General features: G+C 50.1%; 5 protein-coding genes across 5 annotated transcripts; 4 read left to right on the forward strand and 1 right to left on the reverse strand.

Moving 5' to 3' along the window:
• Positions 1-1170: 1170 nt before the first annotated feature.
• Positions 1171-2740, forward strand: fhdA (putative transcription factor Tos4; the record flags this gene model as incomplete). Its single annotated transcript, XM_057114149.1, has 2 exons — positions 1171-2661; positions 2714-2740. 2 exons carry the CDS (start codon positions 1171-1173, stop codon positions 2738-2740), a joined length of 1518 nt encoding a protein of 505 aa, XP_056974289.1.
• Positions 2741-4144: 1404 nt separating this feature from the next.
• Positions 4145-7903, forward strand: N7484_003730 (regulator of nonsense transcripts 2; the record flags this gene model as incomplete). The annotated part of the gene is made up of 6 exons (XM_057114150.1): positions 4145-4169; positions 4220-4264; positions 4327-7163; positions 7221-7547; positions 7604-7745; positions 7800-7903. 6 exons carry the CDS (start codon positions 4145-4147, stop codon positions 7901-7903), a joined length of 3480 nt encoding a protein of 1159 aa, XP_056974290.1.
• Positions 7904-8823: 920 nt separating this feature from the next.
• N7484_003731 (uncharacterized protein) lies at positions 8824-10650 on the forward strand (the record flags this gene model as incomplete). Its single annotated transcript, XM_057114151.1, has 4 exons — positions 8824-9024; positions 9082-10255; positions 10307-10418; positions 10473-10650. 4 exons carry the CDS (start codon positions 8824-8826, stop codon positions 10648-10650), a joined length of 1665 nt encoding a protein of 554 aa, XP_056974291.1.
• A 1286-nt stretch (positions 10651-11936) lies between these two features.
• On the reverse strand, positions 11937-12887 carry N7484_003732 (coiled-coil-helix-coiled-coil-helix domain-containing protein; the record flags this gene model as incomplete). Its single annotated transcript, XM_057114152.1, has 3 exons — positions 11937-12189; positions 12247-12559; positions 12692-12887. The coding sequence occupies 3 exons, from the start codon at positions 12885-12887 to the stop codon at positions 11937-11939; spliced, it is 762 nt and encodes a 253-aa protein (XP_056974292.1).
• Positions 12888-13128: 241 nt separating this feature from the next.
• Positions 13129-14321, forward strand: N7484_003733 (thiamine diphosphokinase; the record flags this gene model as incomplete). Its single annotated transcript, XM_057114153.1, has 3 exons — positions 13129-13252; positions 13300-13412; positions 13548-14321. 3 exons carry the CDS (start codon positions 13129-13131, stop codon positions 14319-14321), a joined length of 1011 nt encoding a protein of 336 aa, XP_056974293.1.
• Between the last annotated feature and the right edge of the window lie 280 nt (positions 14322-14601).

The following is a 14601-nucleotide window of genomic DNA, read 5'->3' on the forward strand; positions in this document are numbered from 1 at the left end:
GAAAAATAGAAAAAAAAAAAAAAAAAAAAAACCAAGCATTGATGATGTTGAAGCTGGAGCCTGAGTCGTATATGCTAGGGTATCCAGTCGACGGGCAATATTTTTTTTTTTTTTTTGACAATATGTGTACCTCAAAGATTGTCAAATGCAGTCCAAGTGGGAATCTAAGATGCATTTTAGTGGCCTTCGTATCTTGACGGTCTTTATTAGTGTCGTGAAAAGTCCACAGTAGCGGTGCAACCTAGTGAAACTACGGCCTAACACATAATCAATACTATTCTGACTGGGGACTGCAAATTCCCGATATCCTTTTTCTGTCTTTCAAAGGCCGTACGAGGCCTTCGATAATGGTGTAATCTTACAAGAACGGTGTATGCCCCGCGAAGAGAAAAAAAGAGTTAGCGCGTCAATACTTGCCCAGCCCTCAAAACCAGACCAAACCCGTATTGAAGGCCTTTAATCTAGTTGTTGAGTTTATTTTACTTATTGAATCAATTTTGTCTATGTAATCCTTACGATAGTCTCTATTGTGACAGTGAAAGGGGGATGATGTGGAGAGTTAGGGCATGATTGAATCGTGTTGACTCCAGAACCTTGACTTCATTCTGTGGTAAATACCATCTCGCGTGTCACGCTCCACCCACACGTGACTTCAGACGCGGACGCGCTTTGTCAGATTTCAATGTATAGATCAACGATCACAACCAAAAGGAATTGAGGGGTTTTCATGCCACACGCCTTCTCAATTGACAATTCAGATCAATACAGTATCATACAAATTCAGGTGTGGTACTTTCTGATTGTGATCGCGAAGGCATAGTGGAGCTGTGAAGCCTCATCGGCGCCTATCGAACGCGTCTCGGGGCTGTAAGCGTGCATTTCCGCGCAGGGCGAAGACCCTCCGGCCCCAGTGCATTCCACCACCTTTCTTCACCTTTTCCTCCCAAGCCCCTTCTCCTCTTTCCCCTCCCAATCTCACGTCCCCAATCTTCCTCTTGAGGAGAGCTCTCTTGCTTCTCTCCAAATTCCTTCTGATTTTACTTTACGCACTGTTCTAGGATACGCGGTAACGCGAGTCCTTAAACTTGACTCGCCTCTCGTCTTGAAAAAAAAGGGAGCTCGTGTGGCTTGGTCACTTCCTGGAGCATCATGGATTCCTCACCGTCAAGGATGTCTATGGGTCCGGCCGCTGGCGTGAAGCGTCCAGCGTCTTTGTTGCCTGCCTTCGAACCCTTGAGCTCATCCCCCTCTCTCCCCCGGCCCCAGAAGCGTGTGGCACGCGAACCAGCTGTCACCTATCCCACGCCGGTTCCGACCTCGTCAACCCATATAATGTCGTCTTCTCCACCAGGAATTGCTGCTGCCCATCACTCGACGCGTCGTACCTTCTCTGCCGCCTCCGAACGTGCTCCCTTGTCCGCCGTGCCCACCCTCATGCTGCCTGAAAATGGCGAGCCTATCCTCATGGGTCGATCAAGTGCCTCGTGCCACCACCAGCTTGCTGCCAGCCGAATGATCTCTCGTGTTCATGTCAAGGCAACTTATAAACCCGCACCAAACCCCTTCGACCGGGATAGAGTCGAGATTATGTGCATTGGCTGGAATGGGATCAAAATCCACTGCCAAGGAAAAAAATATGATTTGGCCAAGGGCAAGACATTCACCTCGGACATCAAGGATGCGGACATCATGATTGATGTGCATGAGGCTCGGGTCTTGGTGCAATGGCCTCGTAATGAAGCTGATAGAAAAGACTGCCCATCCACTGACTCGGAACAGACCTGGGACGAAGAAGGCACGCCGACCCAGAAGACACATTCTCGAAGGATATTGCAAGATAGTCCTTTACCCCAGAATCAACGATTGGCTTCTCCCGTCTCCCCGTCGCCCATAGTGCAACGCACTCTACCCCCATCGTCCCCTATCTTCACACCCTCGCGTTCACGTGCTGCCGTGGTGGTTTATGAAGATGGACCGTCTCCTCTGAAACGTCACAACACTGTTATGGGTCTCACTTCTCAAAGTGCTCGACGTGCCAGTGCTATTCTCCAGAGCGACTTGAGTAGACCTGATGAGGAATCGGACAATGATGAGGAAAATGACCCTATCGTGCACTCCTTTGGACCCTTTGGCGATAATTTGCTTCCGCGTTTGGCTGCATTCCGCGCCGACGAGTCGCCTATTCGCTCTGCAAGGCCGCCACGCAGCTTGCTGCCGGCCCAACCCCTCCAGCCCACTCTCTCTCCTCGACAACCCGCCAAGGTCCCGGAGAACCGTGAGAACCGCGAGACCACACCCACCAAGGAAAGGTCTCAGCAAGAGGAGGAGGGTTTTGAGCGAGTTCGCAACCACGCCGTAAATCAATTGGCCTTCTCACGCCTCTCCTCAACACCCTTCTCGACCATCTTGAATAACCTGCCTCCTTCGTTCTGGAGATCTAGTGCAAGTGGTTCGGGTCCGTCCCGCGCGGAGATTCGATTCATCCTCGAAACTACCAAATGTATTGGTAAAGTTGCCCGTGAAGGCAAGGATGCCGCTGGCAAGCCTCTTGAAAGCGAGTTCTACTATGTGCCAGACGACGACGACGATGACATGCGCCGCGAGACGGTGGTGAATAACTTGCGGAAACCTGGTCTTCGCAACTGCCGTAAGCAACACAAGGTTTGTGTCACTCTTTCCTTTGTCCACGGACTTGTCGACTGACGTTGCACAGCAATACTTCTGGCGCAAGCCCAAATAGATTTCCAACCGTCTCCCTTGGCCCTTCCATCGCTGGAATGGCTTTCTCAGTACATATTTGAAGTGTTCTTGGTCCCTTAGATGTTAGGTGACTTGCATAGCGTGGCGTGAGGCATACCCTGATTTAGTCTAGTTTTTATCTCTTGTTTGTTTATTCTTGGTGTTCTAGCACGAAGGTCATATCACCATGTGTGGTTCCTTGTGCGTCTTAGCGGGCGAGTGTTATGTGTGATGTATCCCTGATCTCAACGGCTGTTTGTTTGCCTCCTGATGACTTGCTGGTGTGCTGATCACATCATCATCTGCAGTCGTCCTTGTACCCTATTGTTTTTGATTATTGTGATTTCTGCCTGTCAAGCTGTTATGACTTGTACGTTTTAGCTTGCTGAATTTAACCAAAAAAAAGTATGAGTTGACGCTGTCATCCAACCTGTAGGGTATTTGATTGGTGACACAAGAACAGTCGAGGTTTAGAATAATCCACTAGGTTCCTGCACGTCAAATGTGATGTATGTTTCATGGTCAAGGACCATGGTAGTATCCGTGATGGACGGTAGTCGCCACCAGACGTCAGACCCCGCATTTATAACCTCACTGATGGCTCTTTTGCTGTCAACTCAGCCAATTTCTCAGTCCTTTTGAGAGTTTACCCTTTTCTTTCAAAAACTTCCACCTTTACAACAGAGCCACAATGCAATCTACCCCGCATCAAACTTCATATCCTGATCGAACTAGAGAAGGGTTTCCTTCCACACCCAAGATCTCTAGCAATGAACCTGAGCTCTCTCATGCCAGCCAGGATCCTGTGTCTGATCAACCATGGGAACCGAAACTTGACCGTCGACAGAGTTGGAGCCACCAAGATCGTAAACATGAGTTGCAGGAGAGATTGCTAGGCGCGCAGGAGGGAAGAGAGATGGGCTTTTCTGAGGGCCATGAATAATAAGATATATGTGAAGGGGTAAATGGGTTGTTCGGAAAGCATTTCGTGTATACGTCGACTTGCCCGGGATTCGGTAGTTGGCGTGGAATAAGATGGATGGGTTGGGACCATATCAAATTGTATTGTACTAAGAGGAATGAAACGAAGAAAAGTTGCACGACCGATGGATTTTGTTTAATGCTGAGTGTACTCGAGCAAGGTGTTAACTAGAAGTAAGAGAAACTGCCGCTGACATGTGGATATTGAAACATACAGTGCCCGCACTTTTGCGATCCGCAAAAAGTCGCACCTCCGCACCGCCTTGGGAGCCCGCTTCTCCCGCACAAGGAGCTTCACCTCACTCTTGAATCTCCACGCTCAATACTCCCCTGACTCCCCCAATGTGGCGCTCAGGTCACTTCTCTTCCCTTTCAGACAGTCTGAGAGGACCCTACGTCTGAAATCCTCCCACCAACACCCCCCATGGCTATGGAGCGTCAGAAGAAAAGTATGTCTGGATCTCTAATGCCCCGACCGGTACTGACGTCGATCTTATAGGGGAGCTTCGCGATCTGAATGAGAGGGCATGGGCTGGCGAAAATGGTACTGACCCCCCGGCGCACTTATTCCATTGGAGCGTTTGGTTTCTGACGATCTTCCCATAGATGTATTCCCAGTCAGCAAGTCCCTCGACTCGGCCCTCAAAAAGAACACTGCCTTTATCAAACGTCTCCGCACCGGCATCAGCGCCTCCTCGCTATCAACCTTCCTGTCCGATATTCGCACCTTGTCTCTCCACAAATACTTGTCTGAGATCATCACCGCCTGCTATGAAGGTGTGTGCAAGCTCAAGTCGCCCGGGGAGATTGCCGTTGGCGTTGAGATCGTCTGCGCTCTACATCAGCGATTTGGCCCTGCAGAATTCACCCGGCAGATCGGGTGGCTGTTTGGCCGTGGCTTAAGTTCCCCCGATAAGGCATCCCTCAAGGCTCTTCCCCAGGAATATCGTGAGCGGGAGGAAAAGGAACGGCTATCGCGGCACCGAGTCCTCCTGCGCGTCGTCACAGAATTATGGCTTGTTTCTGTTCTGAAAACATTGGATGACGTCGAGCGTCCGGAAGACCTGGGCACGAAAAGCAAAGATGGAGTGGTCGGGATCGGAGGCAAGCAAGATACCCCGCTCAAGTCGAAGATACCGGCCGCAGTGAAGGACCAGGACAAGCAGGCGGAACCATTCCCCCTGGAGGTTTTGAAGGAGCTCCTAGGCCATGACCGTGACCATACCAATCTACCACTCGCCGTTCTCTTTGTGAAGAGCTTCAGCTGGGACATACTAGGCACGACACTCACGGACGAAGGCCGAAAGAATGTGGAAGCGGATGGTGTTACAACCACGGCGGCCGGCTCAAAGCAGGAGACGACAGAGGATAGCAGTGAGACTGCTGCTGAAGCTGATCCACCGCTTATCTCGGAGAAGGTCCAACAACGGTTCAAGAATATCATGAACCGTTATTTGGATGATGTCAAGGCGCATGTTGTTCGTGACCAAAGGGCGCTGGCCCTGCAAAGCCGTCGAAACGCCGAGGCATATGTCAAGAGTGGTGAGATCTTCGAAGATCGTCAGTCCAACTTTGAGAAACAGTCAAAGTCCCTCGAGAAGCTTGTCGCCAATACGCAGGTATTGTGTGAGGCTCTCGGGGCCGAAATGCCTGATTTGGCCGAGAAAGAGGCCAATGATTCTGCATCTAGTGGCGGCATTGGTCTTGTGAAAACTACAGATTATCTTCGTGGACAGGGGGAAGGTGCCGGTATCTGGGAAGATGAGGAGGAGAGACGGTTCTACGAGAACTTGGTCGATCTGAAAGGAAAGGTTCCAGCAGTCTTGCTCGAGGACGGCAAGAAGAAGAAGACCGATGCCGAGGAAACTGGCAAAAAGAAGGACGGAGACTCTGGCACTGAAACCGCCCCAGAGAAGACCGAATCTTCAGAAGACAAGGACAAGTCTGCGGCAGAGCTTGAAGACCAATCAATGGCTATTGCCAGCAAAACTGTAGGTGCGCAAGTCGATACTCTGCTCGGCAAGCTTCCGGAATTGCAGAGCAAAGATCAGGTCGATCAGTTCGCCCTAGACTTCTGCTTCGTCAACTCAAAGGCATCTCGGAACAGGCTCGTGCGGGCTGTCTCAGATATCCCTAAAGGCCGAATTGATTTGCTGCCGTTGTACTCTCGTTTGGTTGCTACTCTAGGTCAATATTTGCCTGATATTCCACAAGGACTGACAACCTACCTTGATGAGGAGTTTCGAAGTCTGCAGCGACGAAAGTCGAAGGAATTCCTCGGCCAAGTGCGCATGGGCAATGTGCGATACCTTGCTGAATTGACCAAGTTTGGCGTTGTGCCGGAGCATATCATTTTCCACTGTTTCAAGGTCTCACTCGATGACTTCTCGCGAATGAACATAGAGATCATTGGCAATCTTTTGGAGAACTGTGGTCGCTATCTGTTGCGCAATCCAGAGACAGCGCCTAGGATGGCCTCGTTTCTGGAGACCCTGAGCCGGAAGAAGACTGTCCAGCACTTGGCTCAAAACGAACGCATGATAATTGAGAATGCCATCTATTATGTGGATCCACCCCCACGACCTGCCATTCAGCAAAAGGAGCGCACGCCAATGGAACAGTACATCCGTCGGTTGATCTACCTCGATATGAACAAGCGCAACTACACTAAGATCTTGAAGTCTATCCGCAAGCTTCACTGGGAGGAGCAAGAGGTTGTTGATATTTTGGAGCGTGTCTTTAGTAAACCAGTCAAAGTTAAATATGGGAGCATTCATCTTCTGGCAATCCTTGTCAGCGCTCTGTACCGTTATCACCAAGACTTTGTCATCGGCGTTGTTGACAACATTCTGGAGCAAATTACCCTTGGATTGGAGCAGAATGACTTCAAGTTCAACCAGAAGCGCATTGCCGAAGTCAAGTACTTGGGTGAACTTTACAACTACAAGATGATTGACTCCCCCGTCATTTTTGATACACTCTATCGCATTGTCACCTTTGGCCACGAAGGCGGGACCCCCATGCCTGGACGAATCATTGCGCTGGATCAACCTGACGACTATTTCCGAGTTCGTCTTGCTTGCACGCTACTGGATACATGTGGTCACTGCTTTGACCGCGGATCTGCCAAGAAGAAGCTCGACTTCTTCATGACTTTCTTCCAATACTATCTCTTCACCAAAGACCCACTTCCCATGGATGTCGACTTTCTTGTTCAGGATACCTACTCTTCTCTCCGACCCCAATGGAAGCTAGCCACCGATCTCGAAGAGGCTACTCGGATTTTCAGCGAAGCTGTCGCTCTAAACTACAACGTTCCGGATTCGGAGAGACCCATTGACGCTGATGAGGACGATGCGGAGAGCAGCTCTTCTGAAATGGGTCTTGAGGAGGATGCAATTCACGATATTGAGGATGAGGGAGAGTCGAGCGATGAAGCCGAGGTGAGTTGTTCTATCGATCCCATATCCGAAAAACAATGGTAGCTAACTAACCCACAGGCATCTGGTCCGAACCCGGAGCCGGAGATGGATCACGAATCTGACTCCGAGGATGAACAGATTGTCGTCACGCGACAGGAAGAGGAACGGGATCCAGAAGTCGAGGCCGACTTTGACCGAGAGTTCGAGAAAATGATGGCTGAGAGCATGGATTCTAGACGATTTGAACGCAAGGCGATCTTTGATATTCCCTTGCCCATGAAGCGCCCTGCTCGAGAGGCGACAGCCAATGAATCCCCTGAATCCCCCGAGCCCATTCCGGCTCTACCTGTGGCTCCCAAGACCATGGCTTTCTCCTTGATGACGAAGAAGGGCAATAAGCAACAGGTTCGAACTCAAAACCCCGAGAATCCGCTACTGGCTATGATATTGACCTATTATAGACTCGTACCATCGATATGCCCTCCGATTCAAGCTTTGCTGTCGCCATGCGGACTCAACAGCAAGCGGATCGTGAAGAGCAACAACGCATCAAGAGTCTCGTTTTGAATTATGAGGCTGCGAATGAACCTGAGCCGACCGAGAGTAAGTCCAACAGCGTCCTCGAATGCCCAGTTTTGGCTAAGTCGATCAATATAGCCTTCGAGAAGCGAATTCCAGCTAGTCAACGACTGGAAAAGCCAGGTGCCAACCGATCCGCCTTCCGATCACGCAAACTTCAGCTTAGTGACGTGAACTGGTAAATGAATGTTGTGGACTGGGACAAAGCCTCCCCTTTTCCATACCCGCTGTACCTTCCCCCAAAGTATCGTGGGAAGAGCTCCCCCGGGAAAAATTTGCTACAATGCGACTCTTGGTTTCATGGACCGAGCTTCGGCCTCACAGGTGACTCTCACCAGAGCCTAAAATATTGTCGCCGGTATTTCCGACCACATCTTACTTTTCGACCGCAGAGGCTGTACTCTTGATGCTTCCGGGATATCCTTGTATCTATTCACCCTCCCTGCTACATGCGCATACACAATTCCCACAGGTCCCTTATTGAAATGGATACATCTGGGTCACTTTCGCGCCTAGGGCAATATCCCGGACCACAAGCTCGGGGTGGGGGAGCAGAGAGCGGAAAAGGGTGAATACACAAAGCCTCATCGTTATTGCGCTGAGCATCTTCAACCTTTATTATTTTTCTATGAAGCAACGCCGATATGTTGACATTGACCTTGCATGACTGAGAAATCCGTTCTGGTGTCTTTTGACTCTCTATAGCCACTCATGAAGGCTTGGGACTAGCATGCGACTAGCCAATTAGGGGACAGGGAAATTGATATCCTCAAGTGGAGAAAAGCATGGAGATCTCCGAGTATACGCAATAAATGTGGAGCTCTGCACAGCTTTCTATCTCTGTTCATTTCCCGTATGTTTGGCAATCCAAGGATGGAATGCATTGCAGATAGCCAATGTGATAGATTACCTGTGTCCCGATGCATGGGCGCCACCATAGTTACCAAGCCCACTTTGGCAAGTCCAAGCCAGATAAGCAAAAAGATAACTTCCCTCATCCACCACTTAGATGGTGTGATTGGCGTCTTCAATCCTTTAGCGCGCAGCCCTTTTCTGCGTCAAAATCCCTGGGGATTTTTTCTGTAAATCTTCGCGGACAACCATGGCCGGGATTGCTGAGGACCCAGTCTCAAATAAGGGGGCTCCATACGTCGTACATGATGTTGAAGACCAACCCCCACACTCTGATGCCGGAGAGATCACGCCTGACGATGGACTCATTGTCACTCAGCATGAACGGCTGGGTCTGATGCGGGGATTATCGCAACGGCATGTTCAGATGATTGCTATTGCAGGTGCAATTGTAGGTGGAGATCTGAAGTTCTAGATGTAAGATGCGTACTGACACTTCCGGGAGTAGGGTACGGGTCTTTTTCTCGGCCTCGGTAGTTCAATCGCTACCGGTGGTCCACTGGGCGCCCTGCTAGGTTACGCTTTTATTGGTCTGGTGGTCTGCGCTATCCAATTCGCCCTTGGCGAGGTCTCAGCCTTGCTTCCGGTAACGGGCTCATTTGTTCGTCATGCTGAAGTTCTGGTTGACCCGGCCCTGGCATTTGCAATTGGCTGGAATGTCGTGTATGGATGTTTCATCAGTGTGCCGAGCGAAATCTCCGCCAGCGTGGTTTTGATTCAATATTGGACAGACATCAATGCCGCGGTGTGGGTGACCATCCTCATCGTGGTGTCGGTTGCTGTTGCCGTTTCATTCATCGGCGTGTATGGTGAGATCGAATTTATCTTCGCAATTCTCAAAATCCTGCTGGTCATCTTTGTCGTCATCTTGGGCTTGGTCATCGACCTCGGCGGCATCCCAGGAAAGCCGCGATTGGGCTTTCACTACTGGAAGGACCCTGGTCCATTCGTTGAGTATATCGCTTCGGGATCCTGGGGTCGTTTCCTGGGCTTTTGGGCTGTGATGACCAATGCCGTTTACTCCTTTGCAGGTGTAGAGTCTTTGGCCATGGCAGCTGCGGAAACCAGGAATCCACGCCAAAACATTCCCAAGGCCTGCAAGCGGGTGTTTGCACGAGTCACTCTCTTCTACCTCGCTGCGGTCTTGATTGTGGGCATGTTAGTGCCGAGCACAGATCCTCGCTTGGAAGACGACTCTGGAACTGCTGCAACGAGCCCCTTTGTCATTGCCGCTAGTGATGCGGGCATCAAGGCCATTCCATCTATCGTGAATGCCGTATGTCTGACATCTGCATGGTCTGCCTCAAACCAGAGTATTTTGGCGGGTACACGAACATTGTACGGCCTTGCAGTCAAAGGTCACGCTCCTAAGATTTTCCTCCGGACTAATAAATGGGGGGTGCCATACATGTGTGTTGCAATGCAGGTTGCTTTCTCCTTCTTGGCCTACATGTGCGTATCGAACAGCGCCACCACGGTCTTCTATTGGTTCGTGGACCTGACTGCCGCCGGTACTTTGGTCTCGTGGATCACCATTGCCTCGAACCATGTTCGCTTGCTCCAAGCATTCAAGGAACAGGGCATTTCACCACATACCCTGCCTTGGCACAACAGTATCACTAGTACGTGGGTCTTCATGACTTGATTTGTCGTTTCTCACTAACTTCATTCAGGATATACTAGCTGGTTTGCCTTGATCTCGTGCATTATTCTCTTGTTGACTGGAGGGTTCACGGTTTTCACGAGTGGAAGCTGGGACCCCGCTACCTTCGTATCATCTTATTTGTAAGAGCCCTAATTGCCTTCCCAGTAATCGACAATGGCTAATCCCTTGACCAGAGATATCCCTCTTGTCTTATTTGCCTACGGAGGCTATAAATTGATACGGCGCACCAAGATAATACCTTTGCAGATGGTGCCTCTACGTCAAGCACTGGACGAAGCTGAAAACGACCCCGAGAATGTGCCAATCAAGAAAGAGACCATCTGGGCGAAGATGAATATTCTGTGGGGCTAGACCAGGTCTCCTTCTAACCTAGACTCAACGGCACCATCGCCCATGATTATCAATACTCTTATGAATTCATTGATTCTCGACCATTGCTCCAGTACATACACATAGGATTCGTCATTTTTTCAAGTTGAATGGCACATCTATTTCCCGGAAGGATGTTGTATACCAATGTCCCCGATACTAGAGGCAGTTTCGATTCATGACCGAGATATGTCTAGGAGCTTGGGGGACGGACACACTTGACCGTTGGAACTCAGCCAAGATATAGCCAAAGCAGGACCGGAGTTTTATTCCTAGGTTTTCCCATTCTCGTACATGATTTCTCCGAGATCTCAGGTTTCCCACTTCATCATGACAAGTCCACCGGCAATTATCCGACCAGGGCAACGGGATGTCATTCCCGCATTTGCTGGTTCTAATCCTTTTATCGTATAGCGGGCCTAATTCTCCAAAGATATTTCTTCCCACAAGCCATTCGTGTCTTGGAGCTTACAATGTATGGTCAGAGCTCCATAGTGAGCATTTTGATGTACAGATAGCATACAGTACGTATGAAGCAGCTTTGTATGTATCTCGGAAGTGAGGAGGCACTTCTCCCCAACGCTGAACCCTCCATATACAAACCCTTTGGTGGTTGATCGGTGACTCGGTGACTATTCCAGACGTGAGCTGCTAGTTCCCCTTCTCCCAACCCCCGATTCTCGCCGAGGTTATTGACTCTCTGTTCTACTAAGCTTTACCAATCACTCATCAGACTTGGTGACGCATATGAGTATTCCCTCTTATGTAAAGGATCGGCCCACGCTCAGGAATTGTACAACTGGCGTGTATACCATCTGTTTGTCGTCGCCTTCCGCACATCATGTATGGTGGGAGGAAACGGAAATCTGTTGCCCAGGTGGCGCGGCGAATCTTGTCAGTTCACGGGTGGTGTTCGTTCTTGGAGAAAATTTACATATTCAGTTTTCAAAATGGACTCAGTGCCGCAAATGAAAATAAGAATTTAATGATGCAACAAGTCTATTCTATCTTCCTTGTCCACATCAGTCGGGGCACATCAATACACTAAGTTACAAAGGGTAAGATCAAGCAATAGGCAATGGGGGAATGGTTATGCTGGGGATTTCATGGAGAAGCGCAGCAATCGAATCGAGAGAGACTGAGAGATTTTTAATATAGTACACACCCCGATCCTAGTCCCCGGAGATGGGGCGGGACAACTGGAGGCAGGAGACAAGCCCTGCCTCTAGAAAGGTGTCACGAGAAGATACTAGCTGTTCAACGTGAGCTTATTTCTCCGAATGAACCTGAGTCTTCTCAGCGTCATGTGAGGCCTTGGGAACCAACGAGTCGGCCTCGACATCCGAAATTGCCTTCACCTCACTGGTGACTTCCTGGGGTTGCGCATTCTCCTCTGGAGTGGAGGGGGCCTCCTGCTCACCAGTGGAAGGCGCCTCTGCGGATGCGCCGCCCTCGACCTCATCATCTTCCAACTCGGCGCCGTAAACATCGGGGTGTTGACGGAAGCAATCTTGCATGGCCCTGGAAATGTGTTAGCACGGGTGTATGACCTTGATAAGCCAGATGGGATGGGCGTACTTGAACTTGTCAATGCAGTCCATGCCCTTGGGCTCCTCCTCGGAGTAAACGAAACAGCTGAATGCAGCCTTGAAATCTTCCCCACATGGGCCGTGGGCCATACCACCCAGGCACGGGCAGTCCCAGTTGATCTCACCGGTCTCCGGGTTGAACGCGGCCTGCTGTCCGGCCTCCTCCTCAAGTTCTTGAGGGTTTACACCACCTTCCAGAGACTGGGCGGCTGCCCGCTCTTCCCGGATCTTGGGGGTAATGGAGTTGAGAGTTTCGGAGGATGCTGGGGCATCTTCTTTTTGCAGATGAGCGAGGATAGAGACTAGACACATGATGAGCCGTTAGCAAAGATCCAGCAAGCCATTGGCCTAGAATGCGATGAAGTCCGAGATGCGAGGGCCTCGGGTACACCAGGCGAGAATCATGATAGAGAAGGCGAAACGACTTCACGTACAGGAAGGCTCCTCAGAAAAGGCACTGCTGGTGTTGTAGTAGTAGATGGCACCACCGGCCAATCCCAAGCGAAGAGCAGTATTCTTCCAGCTTCTGGATTTCGGTGCCGGACCAGTGCTTATCAATCGGGAGTTCGCTGGGCTACGGGCCGCGACAGTAGGCGCGCGGGCAAGCGCTCGAACAGCGGGACGGAACATGATGTGAGGAATTGTGTCTGAATGGAATTGACACCGCGGGAAACCTCCGAGGGGCGTGGAGAGGGGAGGGAGAGGTCGCCGGCGGATAGAGAAGTTGGTGGAAAGAGAAGGTGGATTCCGGCCTGAGGTTCGATGGTCAAGTCACGTTTGCGCGGGCCGCACCCACACGCGACGCTCTGAACGCTTTCTCCAGATTCTCACCCGACAAGCTTGATTCTGGATCTCTTGCGACTCTACCATAATGAGCTATATGGAGTGGCACCCAAGCCGTTTTTTCCACTCTGAGGGGAGTTCGGTACCGTACGCCCTGTTAATATTGAACCAGCCAATCAATGAGAGGGCGTATGAAGTATTGAGTGAACATGGTGAGCTTTGAGATGCACACGTTTCTATCTCCCTAAGCCTGTCTCAGGGTATCCAAGCAGCTTCTTATCTGTCTGTGCAGCTTGCTACGTTATATGTGCCGATGGTGGTGCGAATCGGCTCTACGATTTAACGAAAAATCAAGGGCAAGAGTTAACGGAAGTAAGTGCAGCCTTTACATGGTCATTTGACACTTGGTCAGCCAAGTATTGTACTCAACATGGAGTATTGACATGAAGTTATTTCTTGGTGGAATCGTTTGCATCCGAGTCTATCAAACTAATGTCGAGGCTATAGCTTCCCAATGTCATTGTTGGTGATTTGGACTCTCTTCATCCGGCGGTACGAGAGCATTATAGACAGCTGGGAGTCACTATTTTGGAAGATCCAGATCAATATTCAACGGATTTCACCAAATGCTTGAAACATCTCAATACCCATGCGTCCGAGATCATCGCATCGCCTCGTCGACCTCGAGACTCTGCGTCTCAATTAAGCTCAGATCTACTTGAAGTTGTTATTCTTGGCGGCCTAGGTGGTCGTGTTGATCAAGCCTTCTCACAAATCCATCACCTGTACATGATGACTGAAACACAACGAGAGCTTCGTGAAATCCAGCACAGTACTAGTGGCACAAATGTCCCTCTTGGTGGTGACAAAACCCCCAGATTGGCTACCGGTGGCAGTCTCTATCTAGTTTCCGAGGAAAGCATCACTTTTGTTCTACATAAAGGCCGGAATATCATTTACACGCCCGCCACGAGACGTGCAGATCTTGTCCAAGCTGCTCCAGCCAATGGACCACAGCCTGGAACCTCCGAATCGCCTCGGAGTGGCAAGCTTGTGGAACAGGGAACAGAATACTTCTTTGAAGAAAACGTTGGCATCATTCCTCTGTCTGCTCCGGCGACTATTACCACCCAGGGCTTTGAGTGGGATGTGCAGGACTGGCCCACTGAGATCGGGGGTCAAATATCGACCAGTAATCATATTCGAGCAGAAAGGGTTGAAGTGGAGACCTCAGTCCCCGTGCTGTTTACGGTAGAATTGGCGCACAGACTAAAGAGGTGAAGACTGTATTCCACTCAATTCACGACAAATAATTCCAAAGTTGACTATCATCGATCCGGTATGGAGTCAACAACAAAACAAACGTCATTAAAGGTCAAAAAAGAACCTCCTAGAAAGAAAGACCAGAACCCAAACCCAGGCGCCACCTTTGGCTGAAAGAGAGAAACCAAAGAAAATAAACAGCATCGCATATCGTATCGTCGCATCCCACTAGACTGGACCTATAACCCACGTGGAGAATAGCAAATCACAAAACAATCACATCGGATGAATCCACATC

This window comes from Penicillium longicatenatum, assembly GCF_028827895.1.
Source record: "Penicillium longicatenatum strain IBT 33135 chromosome Unknown contig_2_segment0_segment0, whole genome shotgun sequence".
In the NCBI taxonomy this organism is placed as follows: Eukaryota; Fungi; Ascomycota; class Eurotiomycetes; order Eurotiales; family Aspergillaceae; genus Penicillium; species Penicillium longicatenatum.